The sequence below is a fragment of the Lepidochelys kempii genome, chromosome 8 (genome assembly GCF_965140285.1).
Source record: "Lepidochelys kempii isolate rLepKem1 chromosome 8, rLepKem1.hap1, whole genome shotgun sequence".
Lineage (NCBI taxonomy): Eukaryota > Metazoa > Chordata > Testudines > Cheloniidae > Lepidochelys > Lepidochelys kempii.
In genome coordinates, this window is record NC_136387.1 from 96771470 (window position 1) to 96793626 (window position 22157).

General features: G+C 43.2%; 1 protein-coding gene across 6 annotated transcripts in view; it reads left to right on the forward strand.

Annotated features, from left to right (window-relative positions):
• Positions 1 to 22157, forward strand: part of SLC1A7 (solute carrier family 1 member 7) — a 95149-nt gene that overhangs the window by 63158 nt on the left and 9834 nt on the right. For 5 of the 6 annotated variants that reach the window (XM_073357664.2, XM_073357662.2, XM_073357665.2 and 2 more), the window contains 3 exons: positions 8129 to 8228; positions 11544 to 11777; positions 18577 to 18771. In XM_073357664.2, the coding sequence (XP_073213765.1) occupies positions 8129 to 8228; positions 11544 to 11777; positions 18577 to 18771 (529 nt within the window). The remainder of the gene's footprint in view (positions 1 to 8128; positions 8229 to 11543; positions 11778 to 18576; positions 18772 to 22157) is intronic. The other variant, XM_073357667.2, reaches the window with a different exon arrangement.

Here is a 22157-nt window from a genome sequence, read left to right on the forward strand (position 1 = left end):
TCGGTGTTTATGATGTTGTGCTTGGAAGGGAATGTGTGCAGCAGATGTGGTTCCAAAAGCACCTTTGATTTTTCTTATTTTATGCATGGTTTGCATTAGTAAAAGGGGGCAAAATTCCAGCCTGTCAGTATCACATTTTTCTCTCCCTTTTGTTTCTGCAAGATGTGGAGTCCCACTTGCATCCTTGTTAGAAACCTGAGGCCCCCTAATTTTCAATGATTTAACACTCAACCCTCAAACCACCATGTCACAGCCACTGACCGTCCAGCTGAGCCAAGGATTACTAGACAGGAGTCTCTTCACAACTAAAACAACAAGGAATTTGGTGGCACCTTAAGGACTAACAGATTTATTTGGGCATAAGCTTTCGTGGGTAAAAAACCATTTCTTCAGATGCATGGAGTGAAAATTACAGATGCAGGCATTATATAATGACACATGAAGAGAAGTTCTGCAAAATTCATTTGCAAATTTAACACCATTAATTTGGGCTTGAATAGGGACGGAGAGTGGCTGGCTCATTACAAAAGCAGCTTTGCCTCTCCTGGAATTGACACCTCCTCATCTATTGTTGGGAGTGGACTACATCCACCCTGATCGAATTGGCCCTGTCAACACTGGTTCTCCACTTGTGAGGTAACTCCCTTCTCTTCATGAGTCATTATATAACGCCTGCATCTGTAATTTTCATTCCATGCATCTGAAGAAGTGGTTTTTTACCCACGAAAGCTTATGCCCAAATAAATATGTTAGTCTTTATTGTGCCACCGGACTCCTTGTTGTTTTTGTGAATACAGACTAACACGGCTATCCCCTGATTCTTCACTACTAGTATTCAGTAGATTAAAGGGGATGCATATGCTATTGAGTCATGCAAACCATTTCTCTACTCCCCAGAGCTGAGCATGCTATCTCAGCAGTGCTTCCAGCAGCTGAGCCCTTGTCTCTGAGTCGGGGTGTACAGAACAGCCATTAGACCGCTGGGCTAACCTATAACCATGTTAGCTGTCGTCAGTTTTTAGATATACACACTTACATCTTGCCATAGGCCAGTTGATCAATTGTACCAAGGTAGAGGATGGTTGGTTGTTATGTTAAATTCTCCTGGCATAGTTACAGCACCAGAGGGAACTCAGCCGTGTATACCCATTTATTACATGGTTGTAATTTTATACTTAAGAATCTGGCGACGAGCACATATTGTGACACTCCTGAAGCCGGGGAAGAATGCAATGGAGCCAAAGAACTTCAGGCCTATATCACAACTATGTTATTTCTACAAACTGTACGAGCGTCTCTCATCCTAAACCACCTATCACCATTCAAGAAAAACATGAGCAAGCTGGATTCCACCAGGCAATTAATGCACTGGTCAAGTGCTGAATATCATTCAGTACATCAAAGATGGCTTTGAAAAGGGTATGGTAACAGGCACTGTGTTTGTCGACCTATCAGCAGCATATGGCACAGTGAATCACTGAAGGCTCCTCACTAAAGTATACGACATGATGAAAGATCACTGCTTCATACCACTGATACAACCTCTACCGGAGCACTGATGTTTTACATTGAACTGTGTGGGAAGGAGAACCAATGGCAGCAACAGAAAAATGGCCTACCAAAAGGGTGTGTACTCTCACCAGTACATTTCAACATCTACATCCATGATCAACCAATCCATCTCAGCACAAGTTTTATCTAGTCTATCGATCCATGCATCACTGCCCATGCCAAGGATCTTGCCCAAATTGAAACTACGCTAACTTTGGCACCGTCTGGACTCTCAGTCTATTACCCCAAGAACCAACTATATGCTAACCCAGCCAAAATGCAAGCAAGTCTCTTCCAACTTTGGAATCATGAGGCCGATAAACAATGTAACATCATCTGGAATGGGATATCACTTGTTCACTGCTGGAATCCTGTCTACCTTGGGGTGACACTAGACTTCACTCTCTCCTTCAAGGTACACATGGAGAAGAAAAGAGGCAAAGTTAGCACCCAGGACAACATACTCAGGAAGCTTGCAAATTCAAAAGGGCAAACCAGCCCAGCAACAGGGTACGTCTACACTACAAAATTAGGTTGAATTTATAGCAGTCGTTTTTTAGAAATCGGTTTTATATATTCAAGTGTGTGTGTTGTTAGGGGGCTTATTCCTTCACCCACTTACTTCCCTGGTCCTTCTCGCATGAACAGAGAGCAACAATACCCGAAGTCCAAAGGTGCAAACAATTCGATGTTTATTGGGGTGAACTTCCAGCAAGCATGATTCCAGTTTCCTTCCTTAGTGTCCTCCTTCCCAGCTCTGACACCACAGAGCCTTAGACCTGTGTCCCTGTTCCCATTCCTACCCTTAGCGAAACATGATTCCAACTTCCTTACTCCCATTCCCTGTTCCCATTTCCCCCTTTAGCAAAACATGATTCCAATTTTCTTACCCCCATTCCCTGCTCCCATTTACCTCACCCACATGCCCATGCCCACCCCCACCCAAACCCCCTCACTTCCTCATTGACCACAGATTATATAGTAAAACTTGAGTTCTGCTTAGCTATACCTTAACCAATCATTTTCCTGAAATTTAACCAACCAATCCTAACATATTGTAACATGATTATGAGACAATACAGAAGTGAGGATTTTAACCAATTATATCCCACCACCTTAATTAGTTTACACCCAGCAAAATTAATTATACAGCAGACAGGAACAATCACAGAACCAGACAGATGTGACTGTTCGCTTCCTAGCTTATGGCTGCCTCTGCTGCTTAGCCAAAGGCCTCAGCCTAAGAACAGGGCCTCAATCTGTCACAGTAAGAGAAGGCCCTTACACCGGCAGACAGTGATTTCTTTCTTTTATACCTCTAGAACTAGCCAAGCGATAAGAATACACCTAAATTCTTAAAGTACAGGCCTTTGCAGACAGGCCTGAATATCTATATCCTAACATGTGTCCTCACAGAAAATGCTCTAAGTGCATTAACTCGGCGGAGCGCTTCCACAGTACCGAGGCAAGCGTCGACTTCTGGAACGTTGCACTGTGGGTAGCTATCCCACAGTTCCCGCAGTCTCCGCTGCCCATTGGAATTCTGGGTTGAGATCCCAATGCCTGATGGGGCTAAAACATTGTCGCGGGTGGTTCTGGGTACATGTCGTCAGGCCCCTGTTCCTTCCCTCCCTCCGTGAAAGCAGCAGCAGACAATCGTTTTGCACCTTTTTTCTTGAGTTACCTGTGCAGACGCCATACCACAGCAAGCATGGAGCCCGCTCAGGTAACTGTCACCGTATGTCTCCTGGGTGCTGGCAGACGTGGTACTGCATTGCTACACAGCAGCAGCAACCCCTTGCCTTGTGGCAGCAGACGGTGCAATAGGACTGGTAGCCGTCATCGTCACGTCCGAGATGCTCCTGGCCACGTCAGCCAGGAGCACCTGGGCAGACATGGGTGCAGGGACTACATCAAAAGTGACTTGACCAGGTCATTCTCTTTAGTCCTGCAGTCAGTCCTATTGAACTATCTTATGGTGAGCAGGCAGGCGATACGGATTGCTAGCAGTCCTATTGTACCATCTTCTGCCAGGCAGGCAAGAGATGAGGATGGCTAGCAGGCCTATTGTACCATCTTCTGCTGAGCAGCCATGAGATGTGGATGGCATGCAGTCCTTCTGCACCATCTGCTGCCAGCCAAAGATGTAAAAGATAGATGGAGTGGATCAAAACAAGAAATAGACCAGATTTGTTTTGTACTCATTTGCTCCCCCTCCTCCCCCCGTCTAGGGGACTCATTCCTCTAGGTCACACTGTAGAGAAGGTGCAGCGAGGTAAATCTAGCCATGTATCAATCAGAGGCCAGACCAACCTGCTTGTTCCAATAAGAACAATTACTTAGGTGCACCATTTCTTATTGAAACTCTCCGTGAAGTCCTGCCTGAAATACTCCTTGATGTAAAGCCACCCCCTTTGTTGATTTCAATTCCCTGTAAGCCAATCCTATAAGCCATGTCGTCAGTCGCCCCTCCCTCCGTCAGAGCAACGGCAGACAATCGTTCCACGCCTTTTTTCTGTGCGGATGCCATACCAAGGCAAGCATGGAGGCCACTCAGCTCACTTTGGCAATTAGGAGCACATTAAACACCACACGCATTATCCAGCAGTATATGCCACACCAGAACCTGGCAGAGCGATACCGGGCGAGGAGGCAACGTCAGCATGGTCACGTGAGTGATCAGGACATGGACACAGATTTCTCTGAAAGCATGGGCCCTGCCAATGCATGCATCATGGTGCTAATGGGGCAGGTTCATGCGGTGGAATGCCGATTCTGGGCTCGGGAAACAAGCACAGACTGGTGGGACCGCATAGTGTTGCGGGTCTGGGACGATTCCCAGTGGCTGCGAAACTTTTGCATGCGTAAGGGCACTTTCATGGAACTTTGTGACTTGCTTTCCCCTGCCCTGAAGCGCATGAATACCAAGATGAGAGCAGCCCTCACAGTTGAGAAGTGAGTGGCGATAGCCCTGTGGAAGCTTGCAACGCCAGACAGCTACTGGTCAGTCGGGAATCAATTTGGAGTGGGCAAATCTACTGTGGGGGCTGTTGTGATGCAAGTAGCCCATGCAATCAAAGATCTGCTGATATCCAGGGTAGTGACCCTGGGAAATGTGCAGGTCATAGTGGATGGCTTTGCTGCAATGGGATTCCCTAACTGTGGTGGGGCCATAGTCGGAACCCATATCCCTATCTTGGCACCGGAGCACCAAGCCGGCGAGTACATAAACCGCAAGGGGTACTTTTCAATAGTGCTGCAAGCTCTGGTGGATCACAAGGGACGTTTCACCAACATCAATGTGGGATGGCCGGGAAAGGTACATGACGCTCACATCTTCAGGAACTCTGGTCTGTTTCAAAAGCTGCAGGAAGGGACTTTATTCCCAGACCAGAAAATAACTGTTGGGGATGTTGAAATGCCTATAGTTATCCTTGGGGACCCAGCCTACCCCTTACTGCCAGGGCTCATGAAGCTGTACACAGGTGCTTCCTAGATGCAACAGAACTGCTTAAAAATTCACCAAGGGCTATATGGCTGGAAAGGTAGTGCACACAATTCAAAATACTCAGCGAGGACATTAAAATGCATGTCAATATTGCTGAACACATTCACAGAAGTGCAGAGAAGGACTGGTTGACCTGACAAGTTTAAATTGCCTCTGAACAAGAGCTGGCAGGTCAACAGTCAATATGCAGCAGTAGGGTTATTCCAATGACCCAGACATGCGACTTCAGTGAAACACAAACCATGGAACATCTGTTGATCTGCCAGCTCCTGGAAGAACCATGCATTATAAAAGATCGTGCCAGGGCTTCAGACTGCGCCAAATCACTTGCCCATTACTTGAAAAACCTATGACTGTGATGGAGGGACAGGAGAAGAATTATATATGTGCATTAAAGATTCGTTTTTAGATCGTGTCAGATTGGTGGCTGAGGAAACGCAAGATTCTGCTTCTTAAGACCACCTATGTGTTTTGCTTCTAGGAGCCGGACAAATTGCCCATAGAGCAACTCACTTAACAGGGTATTTCTTGACCTTTGGCAGGAGCTCTACATCACCTTCCTCCCATCCTAGGAAAAAATGAAGTGGCAGGGATCAAATGGAGGGTGTGTGGATGGGCCTTGGAGGAAAAGAAAAGCATCACTCCAAATATGCTATGTATGAAAATATGACAATATACATCAAAATAATTCATTTGGCACTGGATGCTTCATAGCAGTTCTGCTATGAACTTCATAGTTCTGCTCAGTCATTGGGCCTGATTCTCATATACACCAAGGCCCCTTTACACCATTCTAGCAAAGTAAAGGGGCTTTAACGTGGGCATAACGTATGGCCCCCTTACACTGCCAGAGTGGCATAAAGAGGCTTTAGCATAACTGAGAATCAGGCCCATCCTCTCTTAGTAACAGAAACCTGCTTTTTCTTTTTCTGGAAGCAGGAGGTGAGTGGCTTAGCAATCTTAGCTTAGGAAGAAAGCCACATGCAGGACTCTTCTCAATTTCAAGGTTGTGTCTGGTCCTGGCCAACTCTGCCCCAAAATGGGCAGTGGTGGCCAGAGAAGGGGTGTGAAAAAAGCACTTTAAAATGCACTGATTCAGGGCCTCAACTAGGCAGCTTTCTAGGGCACCTAGCTGGGTAAGTGTAGCCCTGTTGGGGTGTGTGTGATGGATAAGAGGTGAGAGTCTAGCGCAAACTTTGAAGAATTGGAAATCATATTTTAAATCACCGAGAGTAAAAAACTTTGCTTGGAAATGACCACTTGGGCTTCTTACATAATGGCTGCAGAAAGGGGCTTGTGCAAATGACAGTAGGGTAAACTGGTGAGGTTTTATTGTTGATGAAGATTTCTTGAAACCATCCCTTAGTGTATTTATTGTACTTACTTTTCCATGTGTAGTATATAGAGGAGTATAAACAAGTCATTGTATGAAATATTAGTTTGTACTGACTTCGCTGATGCTTTTTATGTAGCCTGTTGTAAAACTAGGCAAATATCTAGATGAGTTTATGTACCCCCTGGAAGACCTCTGTGTTCTCCCAGGCGTACACATACCCCTGGTTGAGAACTACTGCTTTAAGAGACCAGTGAGTCATATACGCATCATTCAGCAGCCTCCAGTCTTGCCTGCTACCTCTCCTGTTGCCAGCACTTGCCATACTCAGACATGAAAGAGTCTTCTTGTAAGCAAACCACAGTTATTCCTGTAAAATAAGAGGTGATCCATTTCCCCTCTTCAGCATTCTACTAAGTTTGAAAGCTAAGACTCCTGGAAAGCTGCCATGGCTTAATAAAGCCAGTCTAGCTTAAAAAACTGAACTTTGTAATTAACATTCTGTTAGCATAAATGAGCAACATTGTTAATAAAATTTAATGTGGTTTGTGACCAGAAATTTACAGCTAGATGAATATTAACAGACATATAAACCCACATCCTGCATGTATTGTTATTGTGAAATTGTTGGGTTTGACATCTAAGTGGCTCACTCCCCTGCATCAGGAGGGGATTGTTTTGGAACCATTACAATCTGGGACCTGGCCTGCAAATGCAGCTGTTCACTCCAAGTGAGAGAGCATGGGCCCCCAGTCAAACCAAATACTCTGTCCATCCAGAATAACTGTTAGCGTGCACCCCACTCACAGCTTCGTTTTCTTGTAAAGTTCTCTTCAAACATAAATTGATTTGGTGCAGTTTGTTTCTGAAATGCTTCCTTGAGTGATTAACATGATCCGTTACAATCCTCACAGGGGATCACTGCAGCAAATTAGTTAAATAGGAACATGATAGATAAGTTTTAATAATGTATACCTAATAATAAACATAACACCATACAGAAAATATGGAGTTACATAACTATTCTTGGAACTAGATCCCCTACCTTTATGACTGTTGGTTGCATATGAATGTGTTTTTTCCTTTGCTGATTAGTCTTGTGCAGTAGTTTGGCCCTTTCCTTGTACTCATGTGCATTTGCTTGATTCTGCTAAGGCTGCTAAGCCAGGGTGGCAAAAAGGACCAGTTGTGAGGGTGGCTTTTATCTTATAGATGCTTATGCACTAGAAATGGACTGAGACCAAATTAATTTCACAGACGTCAGATAATGGCTTTTGGTCACTGCCAGTCTGGGCTGGATTTAAACTGGTGAGCCAGAAGAAAAAGGCTCCTGTTATCAGTTTTACCCTAAAATGCATACACACACTCTCTCTCTCTCTGTCATATATATATATATATATATATAATGTCAGTGTTGTTGCCCTCTAGTGACTGGTGCATAGAAGGTGAGGGATTTCCTAGTGGGAAATCAAAGGAGATCTCCTTTAGCTTAAATGGTAGATGTTTGTCTTTGTGGAGCAGAAGAACCAAGGGCTGTCTTCCATGCCCTATATTTGTTTGTGCGATTTATATCTCTGTTTCTACAACACAGAGATTTGTTGGATTATCCCGCTACCAATTATCTAACCCAGCTAGCCACCCCATACTTAGTTCACTTTGAGTTGCAGTAGAGAAGGAGTATGTTGGGGATTTTCAAAAGTAAATGAGAATTAAAACAATAATGTGTTTGATTGCAGGTATAATGCTGGGCAGAATGGGTAACAGTGGAGTTCCCTTGGTCAGTTTTTGCCAGTGTTTAAATGAATCTGTCATGAAGATAGTGGCAGTTTCTGTGTGGTAAGTAGCTGTTTTATCAAGCAAAAATATAACTTTTTAAACGTTGAAGTATATTTCAACAGAAAAAAATGCTCTGAGATGATGTAATCTTGTTTCCAGGCAAATTCATGAGGGACAACAACCTCAACTTTGTATGGCGTTAGTACTTGAAGGAAGTTATGCAAACATTCAAGGCCAGATGCTGGTCCCTGGCTCTGTTCCCTTTGCACCACTCCAGTGGCATAAAGAGGACAGAGAGCTGCCTCAACACAGATGCCAGGGATTCCCCTAACAAAAGGGAATTCCTGGGTGCCATAAAGCAACATATTTAGATCTATGCCACCTGCTCCAGATGTAGATGGCATGGCCAGTGGTGTGGGCAGGGGCATGAAGGGACAGAATGACAGTGCATGGCCCTCTGGCAATCCCCAACCAGCAGAGTAGGCCCTAAGGGACCACTCTAGCCAAAATAACTTAGAATGCCCGTAAATTAGATTGGGGGCAAGTCTGATCCCAGATCAGGAGAATGGAAAGGTGGCTTAGACCTGGTATAACAAAAGTTAGCCCAGTAGAATTCATCTGTTTTTAGCAGAGCCAGCCACACATCTATACTCATGTCTGTCTCCTATCGAAATAACCCTCAGTTATTGCAAAATTGCTATTCCCCATTCTCGAGCAGCGCAAATCTCTTACCAGTGTAGGTATATCAACACAATAGCAGCGTGGATGTAGTCTGACACAGAAATAGCTATACTGGTAAAGTCATCCCACTACAATCCCAACTGCACTGCTCCATGTCTGGTAACCTTTTTGACAAGGGGTCAGGGTGACTGGAAGTTCACTTGTCTTTAAATGGCCAGTGCATGCTTCATAGCTGCACCTGTGGGGTTACAAGCTACCTAGTGCAAGAGAGAGCATAAATCCTTACCAATAGAAAAAGTATGGCCCACCTTCATTCCCACTCCCAGGTCCCATGCCAAGCACAGCTCAGACAGACCTAGGCATCTGGTTCTCTGTTTTATGCACTTTATACCATAGACCTAGCTGGTTGTAAATGAGCAGATCTGAAGTTAGGTTACTAGAAATATCAATTACTTAGAAGACCCTGAAGAATACGCAAAATTGTAAAAGGTTCCAGGACCTAGAATTTTTCAAATCCTGCCATGGATTAACATTCTAACTTGGGAGGAACATTCCTTGAAAAACAATAGAAATACATCTGTCTAATAGTAGCCTTTAGCACGATAAAATAAATCTTAGGGCATGTCTACAATGCAATTAAAAACCTGCAGCTGGTCCTTGCCAGCTGACTCGGGGTTATGCATTTCAGGATAAGTGGCTGATTAATTGTTGTATAGACATTTGAGCTGCAGCCCGAGCTCTGTGGCCCTCCCACCTCGCAGGGTCCTAGAGCCCAGGTTCCAGCCCAAGCCCAAATGTCTATACTGCAATTAAACAGCCCCTTAGCCTGATCTCCGTAAACCTGAGTCAGCTGGCATGGGCCAGCTGCAGGTGTCTAACTGCAGTGTAGACATACCCTTAGATTCACAACTTGGCTCTTGCATCTCCCATAGCCAGTGGCAGATTAGCCACTGCGTCAACGGGGCCCGTGCCCGGGGCCCACGGACAATTGGGGTGACCCCTTGCCCCAACCCGCTCCGCCTACCGGGCACACCTGCTGGGGAGCGGAGTCGGGGCGCGGGGGCTTGCCCTGCTCCACCTGCCCGGCGCTCCTGCCAGGGAGCAGGGGAAGCCCCCGTGCCCTGATCCCGCTCCCTGGCAGGAGTGCTTTGGGGATGGGGGTGGGGGAAACACGACTGCAGGCGGAAGGGGTGGGGAGGGGCCTCCAATTCCTCTGGTCCAGGGCCCTGCAAAAGCTCAATCCACCTCTGCTCATAGCTTTATCCCTAAAATGCTGCTCTCAATTTCTGGGATGCTGTTGTGTGGTGGTGGTGGGGACGACTTTCAAAATATAGTTGACATTCGCTCTTTACATCAATGTCACTAATTTAAGAATGGCTCTTCAGCACTTTTGTGAACATTCTTAATAATGAGTAAATACTGCTACTACATCATTAATACATTGTAGTTACATAGCACCTTCCATCTGAGGATCTCAAAGTGCTTTGAGGTAAGAAAGGATCACTGCAGCAGCAGCAGCAATGCCCACCTTATAACTTTTAGCCCAGAGATTACAGCACTCACCGGGAATGTGAGAAACCCAGATTCAATTCCCCCCTTTCTGCCGGAGGAGGAGAAAAGATTTGAATGGAGGTCTCCCACCTCGCTCTCAACCCATGACTGTTCCATTGTGGATAAATACTTAAACAGTCATGGGGAGAGAGAGAGAATGACTCTGTAGTCCAGTGGTTAGAGATCCTGGTCCACTCCCCCTGCTCCAGTCACTGTTTCATTATTTATCCACACTGGAACATCTTCAGCAGGAGACACTGTGAGCAACCTCTCCTCCCCAAAACCAGAGTATCCCATAGCTCAGTGGTTAGAGCAGTCTCCTGAGACGTGGCAAACCCCTGTTTAAATCCAGGGAGGAGGGAACTGAACTGGGTCTCTCACATACCAGGTGACTGTGTTAACCCTTGGGCTGTTATAAGGTGGGTACCAGAACCACCTCTTCTTCCTGTTAGGGTCCCATTCAGACTCTATCTGGTAGGCAGGCTTTGAGCATGCCTTCTGGATCAGGTCTTATATGCAACTTAGGTGTCTGAGCGCCTACCTTGTCATGGTCTGTGACTCACACTGGGGCTTGGGCAGGAGATAGGTATCTGGACCCCAAGAGTGAGGCAGCAGTGCATGTGCCCAGAGGCAGAAAAATAGGCACCTAGGGAACTATTACCATGAAAACGTAGGTCCCGAGTGAGTTTAGGCACCTTCAGGACTCAGTGATAGTTTTGTGGGTCACAGTGGAGCCAAAACTGGAACTAAGGCACCTAAGTGCCTTTGTGGATCTGGGCCTTAACTACTATGGTGATGGGAACCTTAAAATACATACATTGAGGGAGAGATTAGATATACACTGCTTTATTAACAAATTGTATTTGAGTGTGTTGTGTGTGTCCTACAGGCCAGTCAGTAGAAAACAGTATCATTGCTAATAATTTGATATAAAAACATTTTCCCAGAACTTGTGAATGGAAAAGGAATAAGGGTCCAGTCCTACAAGATGCTCCTATAAACACCCTCCATGCTTATTAAACACTGAATGGTTGAGTCCTAAGTCTGTATTGAAATGAAAGTACAGGAACTTGTTATCTCACTAAATTGTTTGGTGGAAATGATCTGGCTCATAGTGATAAATCTCCCTCTCTCTTCATGTAGGTATTTTCCTTTTGGAATAGTGTTTCTTATTGCTGGCAAGATCTTGGAAATGGATGATCCTACAGCTATTGGGAAGAAGTTGGGCTTTTATGCCATTACTGTGGTTTGTGGTCTGGTGGTTCATGGACTGTTCATTCTGCCAATGATGTACTTCTTTATCACCAAGAAAAACCCCATTGTTTTCATCAGAGGGATTCTTCAAGCCTTGCTAATTGCTCTGGCGACATCATCCAGGTATTAAGCACTGATATTACTAAATACCTCTGAGGTCCTAATTAGAGCTGTCTGAAACTTGGAAGTTCAGGTGCGCAGGAAATGTCAATATTTCAAAATTTGATTTCATTCCAATTCTGGACCCGATGAAAAATGAAATATACCCCCCAGGATCTCAGCAGCTGCTGAGTGAAATTGCTGCTATTTGGTGGGTGACCGCTATGAAACTGACAAGAATCATGTCAGTTTCACTCAGCAGATGCTAGGGCTTCCAGAATCTGTGGTTCAATGTGCTAATTACTGTCAATATTATAAGCATCGTTATCCCCATTCTACCAACGGATAAACAGAGACACAGAGAGGTTAAGTGACTTGCCCAAAGTCACATGGAGAGTCTGTTCCAGAGCTGAGAACAGTACCTAGGAACTTCCATTGTCTCCTGGGCTACCTAGTCTACACTGCATCCATATGTTCCTGAAATCATAATGGTTCCAACTAAAGGCCATAAAAATTAAGGGACTGTCAGCATCTCTATTATAAATTTCATTTTACAGGATGTTTATAAAATTTAATAACTTGCTAACTGAAATATAGTACAGTATATTTTGCACAGTGAAATCAGGAGCAAATTGTGTTTTGGGTGGCTTTATTAGTTCTAATGAAGTTTGAAAGTTTAAGGCTATTTTTTAAGTAGAACAACACATAAAAGTTTGTCGCTTCAGATGCATTTGTATTCCCCAGACTCACAGATGATGATGATCTTACAGTCATAGATCTTAGTGTTGGAAAAGACCTTTCAGGCTCCCTCTCAACACTCTCCCCTGATCCCACTAAGGTTTCCTCAGTCCTGGTTCTGAAAACCTCTAATGCTGGTGAAAACACCTCTCTGGACCATTTATTCCATTACTTAATTCCCCTTAGTCTAAGGACATTTTCTTATCTATTCAACCTGAATTTTTCCCTCTTTAGGACTTGTGTCTCTCATTGTTTTACCTTTCTCAGCTCCAGAAAAAAGTGCCCCTTTCTCTTCTTCCAGTTTGTACTGTAGAAAGATAATGGCATTTTTCACCAGGTTAGAATCCTATACTTACCAAGTGTGGTCTTACCGGGGCTTTATAAAATAGCACAGTTACTTCCTTTGTCATACAATAGATTCTCTTCCTTCACATTTGTGAGTTCATATCCAATGTATTATTCACCTGATCTTTTCTGCATTATTGCTTTCTAAACAGCTATTTCCCCTTTTGATTGAAGCAGGTCATTATTTCTTCCTATGTATGTTACCTTTGGTTTCTCTCATCATCTGTCTGCCTATATCTCTGAGCCCATCAGATCATTCTGCAACTATTAGCTACCTTCTCTGTAGTTTAGTCTCTAGGGTACGGGTTGGTCATGGTATCATGAATTTTTCAAAGTTTCTTTTCTAAAATGTACCAAAATCATAAGTCATAGATATACAGCAAAAGTCAGGCCTGATTTATAGTGACCAAACTACAGACCCAACTGTCTAAACTGTGTTTTGTGTTTACACAGCATTCCTTGATAGTCTGCAATGCCAGTACGGACACAAGCAGAAAATTGTGCACATTCTCAAGTGACTCTGTGCATAGCTTTGTATGCTGCATGTGCAATTGCCCGTTTGCACCAACAGATGCATTTTTCTGCAAGTGCAATGTAGACTTCTTTTTTAAAAAAAATACATTATTTGGTGTTTTTCCTCTTAAATGGTAGCATCTTGTGATGAGATAGTTGAACTTTTCACCTTGGTGATACTGAGAAGAATAGATACTGCATATAACTGAGTTGTTGCCAAAAGAACATGCACAAATAATTGGTTTTGGAAAGTAAAGCTGCTTCTCCTGACAGTCATCACATCTGTATCTGATTAAGTAATACTTGCCACAAAGGCAACAAATTAATATTAATAATACAGGCATTGGATTATCAGATCATTTTAAAGCAGAACAAAAGGTTGGCCTACTAATGTGTCTCTACCATATGTTTCTGCATCAGTGCATGCCTACATCTAATGATAGACAGAACACTGAAAACCACTGGGTGTGGAAAGATTTCTTTAGTTAAAGATCGTAACTATAGAAAAGACATACCATGCACAAAAAGTGAGACAAATCACTCTTGGGAGATTTCCCTGTTCATGTCAAGGGCCAGCTGTTTTCTTTGCCTATTATTATTAGTTATTATGGTAGCTCTTGGAAAACCCACTCAAAGATCAAGGCCACACTGTACAAACACCTAGCAAAGATAGTTTCCATTCCAGCGAGCTTACAATTACAGGTAAACAAGACAGACAAATGGGAGTGGAGGGTGCAGATGGGAAGGATGAAGTTTTTAAATACAGATTATACTGGATAAAGCCATGGCCAAAAAGTAAATTATTCTTCACCTGGCTCTTTATATGTAGCAACGCTAATGTAGACTATGACAAAGCTTAGTGAGTCTCTAGTGGATAATTCATCTTTTTACTGAATTTAGTGTTGGTGAAAGATGATGGAATGATAGACCAGGAGTCTAAATACATCTAGCTAACCCCAGATCCAGTAAAACAAGGCAGTACTAGTGCAAGCCTTCCCACACCAACTCCTTAATTTGCCTTATCTTTGTTTTCCAGGGATCCTTTTTGAGGGTCATTCCCCAAAGCTAATTTAGTTCTTGGCACCTCTGCCAAGACTACAAGTAAGGGTGCCACTTTGTGGAAATGGTGCTGGTAGCATTGGGATGTGAACTCCTGTCCGCTACAGGAACTGTAAGCCACCAAGCAGTCATCTCATTGCAATGATTTTGCTGACCTAAGCATAACTGGAACCCATAACCTGTAAGTGAAGGGTTCTCCATCCAACAATCAGTCCCCATGTGCTGTCCAGTTTTATCACTTTAGATGCCAATGACATACTTGGCATTTGTATGGAAATGTCAAACATATAGGGCAAAATTCTGACTTATTTGCACATATATATCGGTGGAGGACGGAAAGGGCAGAAGTTTCTTTTACCCTCCTCCTCATCCCCCCAAACAGTGCACCCACACAGGACCATAGCACAACATATGCTTGTTTCCTTACGTGTTTGGCAGGGGGTCCCAGTGATATACTAGGTAGCATTCCATAGCCCCAAGAGGGTGTGTGGCCAGCTAGTTTGGGTGGTGATCCCAGGCTCTTAGGCCCTTGGACATTGTTCAGCTTTTGTGACAGGCACTAAGGGAGGCTTGGCTCAGGGAACATCTGTCGCTGTTACCATTCCTCCCCCCAGGCACCTCTCACAGTGTGAAGGACAGAATTTGGCTGATAGATAGAATGCCCCTTGGTTTGATTATAATTTCCCTGGAACATGTAGAAGGTTTTTTTCTCCATAGTCATCTTTCTACAATGTCAGTGAATCAAAGGCAGCGTCTTCTTAATAGTGCATCCCATCAAAAGAACCAGTTCTCTTTTCCTCTGCACACAGCGTAAATAAAATGTGAACATTTCAAGGGGCTTTTTGCTTCTTATGAAACTCTGAAACCTTGGCTTTTGTGCAGTGTAAAGTAAAGACAGATTTAACAAAAGGGAGGTGTAACTTAATTCTAGATTAAGTCAGCTTGTTGACTTTCTGGAGCAATAATAAGAATTAGGATTCATTTGCAAGATAAACAGGCAGGGCTAACCAGCCGAAGAAGGTGCTTTTTCTGTAGAGACTGGCTTTTCTTTTTTTTTTTTTTTTTTTTTTTTTGTGGCCTACTTTAGAGCTTTGCATAACTGAAATATTGGTTTGTATTCAATCCTTGCCACTGTACAATCACCAAAATGGAGTGGGATAAATCTGTAGTTGTTTTGCAATTGCTGGTCGGTAAAACAGTCCTGAGTAGGACAAGATGCCTCCTCTCTTTACTAACGGCTTCAGGAAATTCTGAAGCATATTTAGCTATTCAAAAACAGTGCTTTAGATTTGGCCTCAAGGTATGGGTCAAGTGTTAAAACCTAACAGTTTCCTCAGCATTTGACATTAGACCCCCAAAAGCTGCTTTTACTAATACTCAGTTAGGCCAGGTCTACACCAACAGGTTAGGTCCACACAGCTACATCACTGAGGGGTGTGAAAACTGCTAGATTTGAGTTTCATTGAAAACTGCAAAATTTAGGACAGGCTTTCAGAGATTAGTGATCCTTCTGATTGAACTTGGGCCAACTTTCTTGGGAACCTAGCACAGTCTATGGTTCCTGGTTGAAACCATGCAAAAACTCAGTAGCTGCTTATCATCATATCATATCATATCAGTGGCTTCATAACCTCTTGGACTGAAAATAGGCCCCAAAATTAAAAATTTGGGGTTTTGCTGAGTTTTTGCTTTAATTTTTAGATTTGTTTGAGCCTGAAACTGAAAGCAAAGTTTAAGGATGTGAAACAAGAAGAAAAGGGTCACATAAACCCCACATGAACCAGAATTTTCAAGTTTTATTCTGCTGTCCTGAGTGGGTTACTGTCTGTCTGAATAGCTAGCTTCCCAAACTACCACCTGCATCTCCTAACTGCAAGAGAGCATGTGGGACTTACCTCATCTTTAGTTGGAATTTTTTATTATTTTTAATGTGGCATTTGGTAGATAGTCTGTGTAAGATAAGAAAGAGTCGGGAAGGATTGTTATTCATATGTTGTGCCCTCTGGACGCGTTAAACTATAATAATGTAAAAAACTTTGAAAAAAGAATAAACATTTCCCCCTCCTCTCCATACAAAGAAACACAAGGATTCGTTGTAAAAGAAGCTGTTGAGTTGCAAGAGATGAAGTTTCTATAAAAGAGGTGGATGTCACTGCAGAACTCTAAGTAGCTCAAAAGTGGTAATAATAGATTTTAAGTTAATTATTCATTATTATTAGCAGCTATGCCTATGGTTGAATTGCCTAACACTGTCCATTATAAGATGTTGGTTTCTGTTTTACATTTATATTCCAGTAGCACCTGGAGGCCAACTAGGTCAGGGCCCCATTGTGCTAGGCGCTGTACAAATCTATTACAAGTGATAGACCCTGCCCTGTCTTTTCGATTGAGTTTACAGTCAAAGACATAACTGATGGGTGAGATGAACAAGCAGGACAGGGTAAAGGGCAAGGAAGAGGAGAAGAGAGAACAAAAATAGGATGTGTGCAATTCTTGGCCAATAAGGAGCAGTAATTTCAATTTGCCACCAACCTAGCCATTCTCAGGTTTGTGATTTGATCGCTAGGGATCAAAATGGGTTACAGTTATATGGCTGCTTAGCAGTGTGTGTGAAGTGAACCAGTGGTCTCTGTCTCAGGGTACGTCAACACAAACTGCTATCATAGCACTGCAGCTGCACTGTGGTAGCACTTCAATGCAGACACTGCCTATGCTGCCAAGAGGCAGTAGCTATACTGACAGAAGAATTCATCCAACAACCTAGTGATGAAAATCCACACCCCTGAGCGATGTAGCTGTTCCCAGTGTAGGCCAGCCCTAAATCTTCTCCTTAGTGCACAGCTCTCTCTGTCCCAGCTGGCTTCTCTGGCTGCAGCATCAGCAGAGAGGGTAAGGAATGAGTGGGCACAGACACTCAACTGTACTTTCACTGGTCCACAGAAGTGATCCCACCAGTTCACCATGGTTGAGGAACCTTGCACTTTATTGTATCTGATCTGTGGACAAACAGAGGACTTTAGTCCCCAGGGCTAGTGCTGGTGAAAGATGTCAGATAAATAAATTCACTTGGAGGGTTGGGAGGAGAGAGTTTTGTAGAGTTCAGCTCAAGGAGCAAGGAGCAACCTGTTTTTTAAATAATCCTGTTTACTGTGCAGCCATTATAAATTGTTGCCTAAACAGGTATTTTATTGTTGGTTCGGTGTCAATACTCAGTAGGCACTGGCAATATCTTAAGGGCGTACACTGCCCTCAGTCTGTGTTCAAAACTCCCATTGTTAGTAGGAGCTGAGGCCCTTAAATTTAATAAGCATGGGGGATAGGGGGAGAAATCCTGTGCAGGCACAGGATCAGACTTACATTTTAATAAAACTGCCCTATTTACTGTATGCTTGAAGGGAGATGGGGTGGGCCTGAGACATGTCCTCTATCCCTATTGGAGCCTTGAGGAGATCCTTGCCTTTCTTTGGTTTACATCTTACCCCGCTTCAAAGCTTATCATCAGGGCTATCAACTTTCTGTCTAAGGAGGACGGGATGGAACTTCCTTCCGAAAGTATCAACAGTGAAATTTTGATTCCAGAGGCATCACAACTGAGCTGTATGAGACACTTTCCTTCCTTGACCCTTTGGTGGCTTAACACACAAAATGGCTTCTGCAGCATCTCCAGCCCTTGCTTTCTACCTTTCATAGGTTATAAGGCCAGCAGGAACCATTGTGCTTATCTGGTCTGACCGCCTGCCTAACACAGGCCATAGAACTTTCTGAATAAATCACTGTTTGAACTAGAGCATACCTTTTAGAAAAACATCCAATATTGATTTAAAAATGTGTAGAGCGGGAACTGAACGATTGTCTCTTGTGTAACAGTGCAAAGCAGACTTTGCACATACACGCTCAAGTGCCTTGTGCTCATTAAACACAACTGACCTGCTCTTGCTCTCACAGAAGCCAATGACAAAACTCCCATTATCAGTGAAGCCAGATTGGCCCGATACATAAGCAGACACAGAAGCGAAGATAGGAAATAGGGCTTGAATGGATACAGCATTGAATATGATCTATATGCAGGGGAAGAGAGATGAGTTTGCTGCTTTTAATGTTAGTCCCTGAGGATAAAACAGCTTTCAACATGTGTTTGGTTTTGGTTTTTGTTTTGGATGTTTTGCAGCTCAGCCACATTGCCTATAACTTTCAAGTGCTTGCTGGAGAATAACCATGTTGACAGAAGGATTGCCAGATTTGTGTTGCCTGTTGGGGCCACGATCAACATGGACGGAACTGCCCTCTACGAAGCAGTGGCAGCAATCTTTATTGCTCAAGTAAATAATTATGAGCTGGATTTTGGACAGATTATTACTATAAGGTATAAACAAAAGCCCAGCAACCTTTCCATTTGACTTATTAAATCTGTGACGTTCTCTCCTTTGTGTATCAAGCACATTACTGCGGCTGCAATCTTCAGTTCAAAGCTTCCTGTAAGATCAGGGCCGGTGTGGAGGGAAATCTTATTAGCACTATTAAAATAGACATGAATGGAGAAATATATTGCATTTCAATTTATTAAATTGGCTTTTTTTGTCCTTCGCTTTTTTAGTTGTAGCTCATTCATTTAGGATTACAACTTTGTTGCTAGCAGTGTTTAATTTTTTTCCCTTGAATCCTATACAAAAAAATGAATCCCTCCAAATCCCTGTGCTGTTGGGGATGCACTTCCAGTGCATAGGACGGGGACTATGTAAAGAACACACCAGCGCCTTCCCTCCACAAATAACTTTAAACATTGTAAACTTCAAAGGTAAGCTCCTCAGCAATGAGTTCTGCCCTTTACACCACAGGAGGGCCAGAGCAGCATTCAGGAACCCTAAGTACCGCAGCAGACCAGGGGAGGATCATCAAGTGCAGGCAATATGGAAGACAGCTGTAAGATTGCCTCCCAAGGATCCCTCGCAGGTCTCGATAAAACAGGGGCATGCCGGGCACATCAGGAATGAAGCATGGCAGAGAGATTCCAACTGCATGGCCCATAGGGCAAGCCCAAGGAGGCTGCTGTAATTTACGCCTGCAGGGCTATCTACGTTACAGAATGGGCCTCCTCAGGTTTTAAACATGGCTTCTACTGCTGCTGCTTGTAAGTTCTCACTGGCTAGAGAGCCCTGACTATAGATTCTATATTTTAAATAACTTCTTCTTGAAAATAGTATAACCAATCCTAAATAGAAAAAAAAATTCCAACCAGTTAACTATTGCCAGAATGATTTCACTGCCTGTTAAAGAACGTCTCAGGGAGCGAAACCTGCAGGTTTTCAGCAAGAAACGAATGATTAGAAAAACATTCATATAATAAGTAAGGCCTGACCACATTAGAGATCGACCTACCATCTACCCTCTGACCTCATCACCATCGGATCTGGGCATGTTTACACTGTTGTGGCCTGCACATCTTCAGTTCTAGTGTGTATAAGACCTAAATGACAACAGCAAGAAAGTTTTTTCAATTAGCTTTTTCCCATAACTGGAGTCTGCTTATGAATTAATGGGAAAGTTTGGTCAAACTAGAAAAAAAAAATCAATCTGGCCCATATGAGCTGTTGCCTTCTCACCCTGTACTATAAGTGAGAATGGTCATGTGCAGGGCTATCGATATGTCTACTCAGCTGGGAGAGACAATTCACAGCTCAAATAGCCATACATGTGCTAGCTTTGCTCAAACTAGCGTATGCTAAAAATAGCGTGTGACTGCAATGTGTGTGACAGCGTGCGACTTGGCCTAGTCATCTGAGTGCATTCTTGGCCGACCTCCTGGGTACATATTTGGGTGGCTAGCCCAAGCTGCCTCTCATGATGTCAAGGCCACATTGCTATTTTTAGCACGCCAGCTCGCGCAGAACATGTACATCTATACACAGCAGCTGGGACGTGTGATTCCCAGCTTCTGTGTAGACATACCCTTAGTCTTTGTGATCTATAATTTGGTTACACTTTAATTAGAGATGGGCCCAGAACAAAGATAAAAACAAGTGGTATGTTACAAAAATCATCCAAATGGAAGAGGAAGATGGAAAGGGTGATCTGGAAGATTAGAGAACAAGAAGGATGATGGGAGATGGAAAGAATGTATATTGTAAACTGCTCAGAGCAAAACCATGTCTGCTCATGTGCCAAGCACAGGCTTCATGCCAATAAATAAGGGGATATAAGTAAAGCCAGAGTAGGAGGAAAGGGACAAAGGAAGATTAAAAACAAATCAAAGAGAGGAGGGAAATCAAGGGTAGAATGGAAGGAAAGAGAGGGAGAAAACAGATTGTTAACAGTGATCGGCCCCACACCAAAATCTAATCTTGAATTCCACCACTGAATCTAAACATCTTCGGTCTAAGATGGGACAAACCCTCTCTAGATTTAGCTGCTCCCACGCTGGGAGATTTGAAATCTGGATCCAAACCTGAACATTCCCAAATTTCAGGATGTTCTGGTTTGAATTTTTTTTTTTTTTTTTGTCTCAGCCTGTTATGAAGATAGGTTTGAGGGGGATCGAGATCTGGTACTAAGATTGCAAGGGCTTGTTGAGGCCCATCTCTGTAGAAGTGAAAGAACTAAAGACACTCTCCTAACCTTGCCAATTTCCTTTTAATGTAATTATGCCAACAAACATCTCTATTTGGGACCATTGTTTAGTGGCTGAATTTGTGAAGTTGGCCTGAAAAGTAGCATGAGCAACAGCAGAATTCCCTGATCTTACTAATTAAGGGCCCTATACTTGCTCCCAGGTAAGTCATTGGTAGTTTTACCACTGACTTTAATGGGAGCAGTAGCAGGTCTAAATCCTGGTTGGCAACCGAGTCAGAGGTTCTGTTCTGAAATAGTTTGGTGTCCAGGGAACCGTTAACATTCACCACTGAATTTCATTTCCATTTCGTACATTGAGATGACATTCCTTTCTGTTTAGGCTAGGCACACCACCATGGTATCCAAATGCCACACAAGCTTTAATTTTTTTCCATTTGCTTATAAATCTAAATTTTCACTCTCCCTCTACCCACATAAGGAATTTATTTATGTATTGTGGGAAAGCTAAGACTCCTAGGTTCTTTTTATTATAGCGCCATGGATTCATTGTGTGGGTTTGAGTAAGTCAATGAACATCTCTGTACCACAGTGTCCTCATTGGAAAATAGGGATAACAACAGTTTGAGGCTTAACTAATGTTTGTAAAGAATTTTGAAATCATGGGATGACAGGTACTGTATAAATGCAAATGGTTATTACTTCCTATTTTCTTTAGTAAGTCACCCACTTACTGTCTTTATATTTATGTTTTGTCTTTTCTAGTAGCTGGCCTAACTCTCTTCCTCCTATCTACCTCTTTCCATCTGTCAATCTACCCAATCATTTATGCTCCTAGAAAAGGGAATCCATTTTCCAAAAGAGCACTAATTAAATAGAACACTGAACAAGTATGTAGTAGAGAGCTTAAGCCTGCATGGAAACTAATATTTGTATCAGAGATGGTCTCAAACTAGAATCCTGATCTAAGACTCCCCCCACTGAACATGGGGAAGAGGAACTCAAAATGGTACCCTCAATCTGAAAACACCTAAGCTTTGTCTCACCTAGATCATGATCCAAACACTCTGACTCAGTCCCATTTCTTATTTGAAGTCAGACATTTGGTTCAATACTCAGTGTCAAATAAAAATGAAATTTTTCAGTTCATTCATTCACTATTTGTATTGCGGTAGAGCCTAGAGT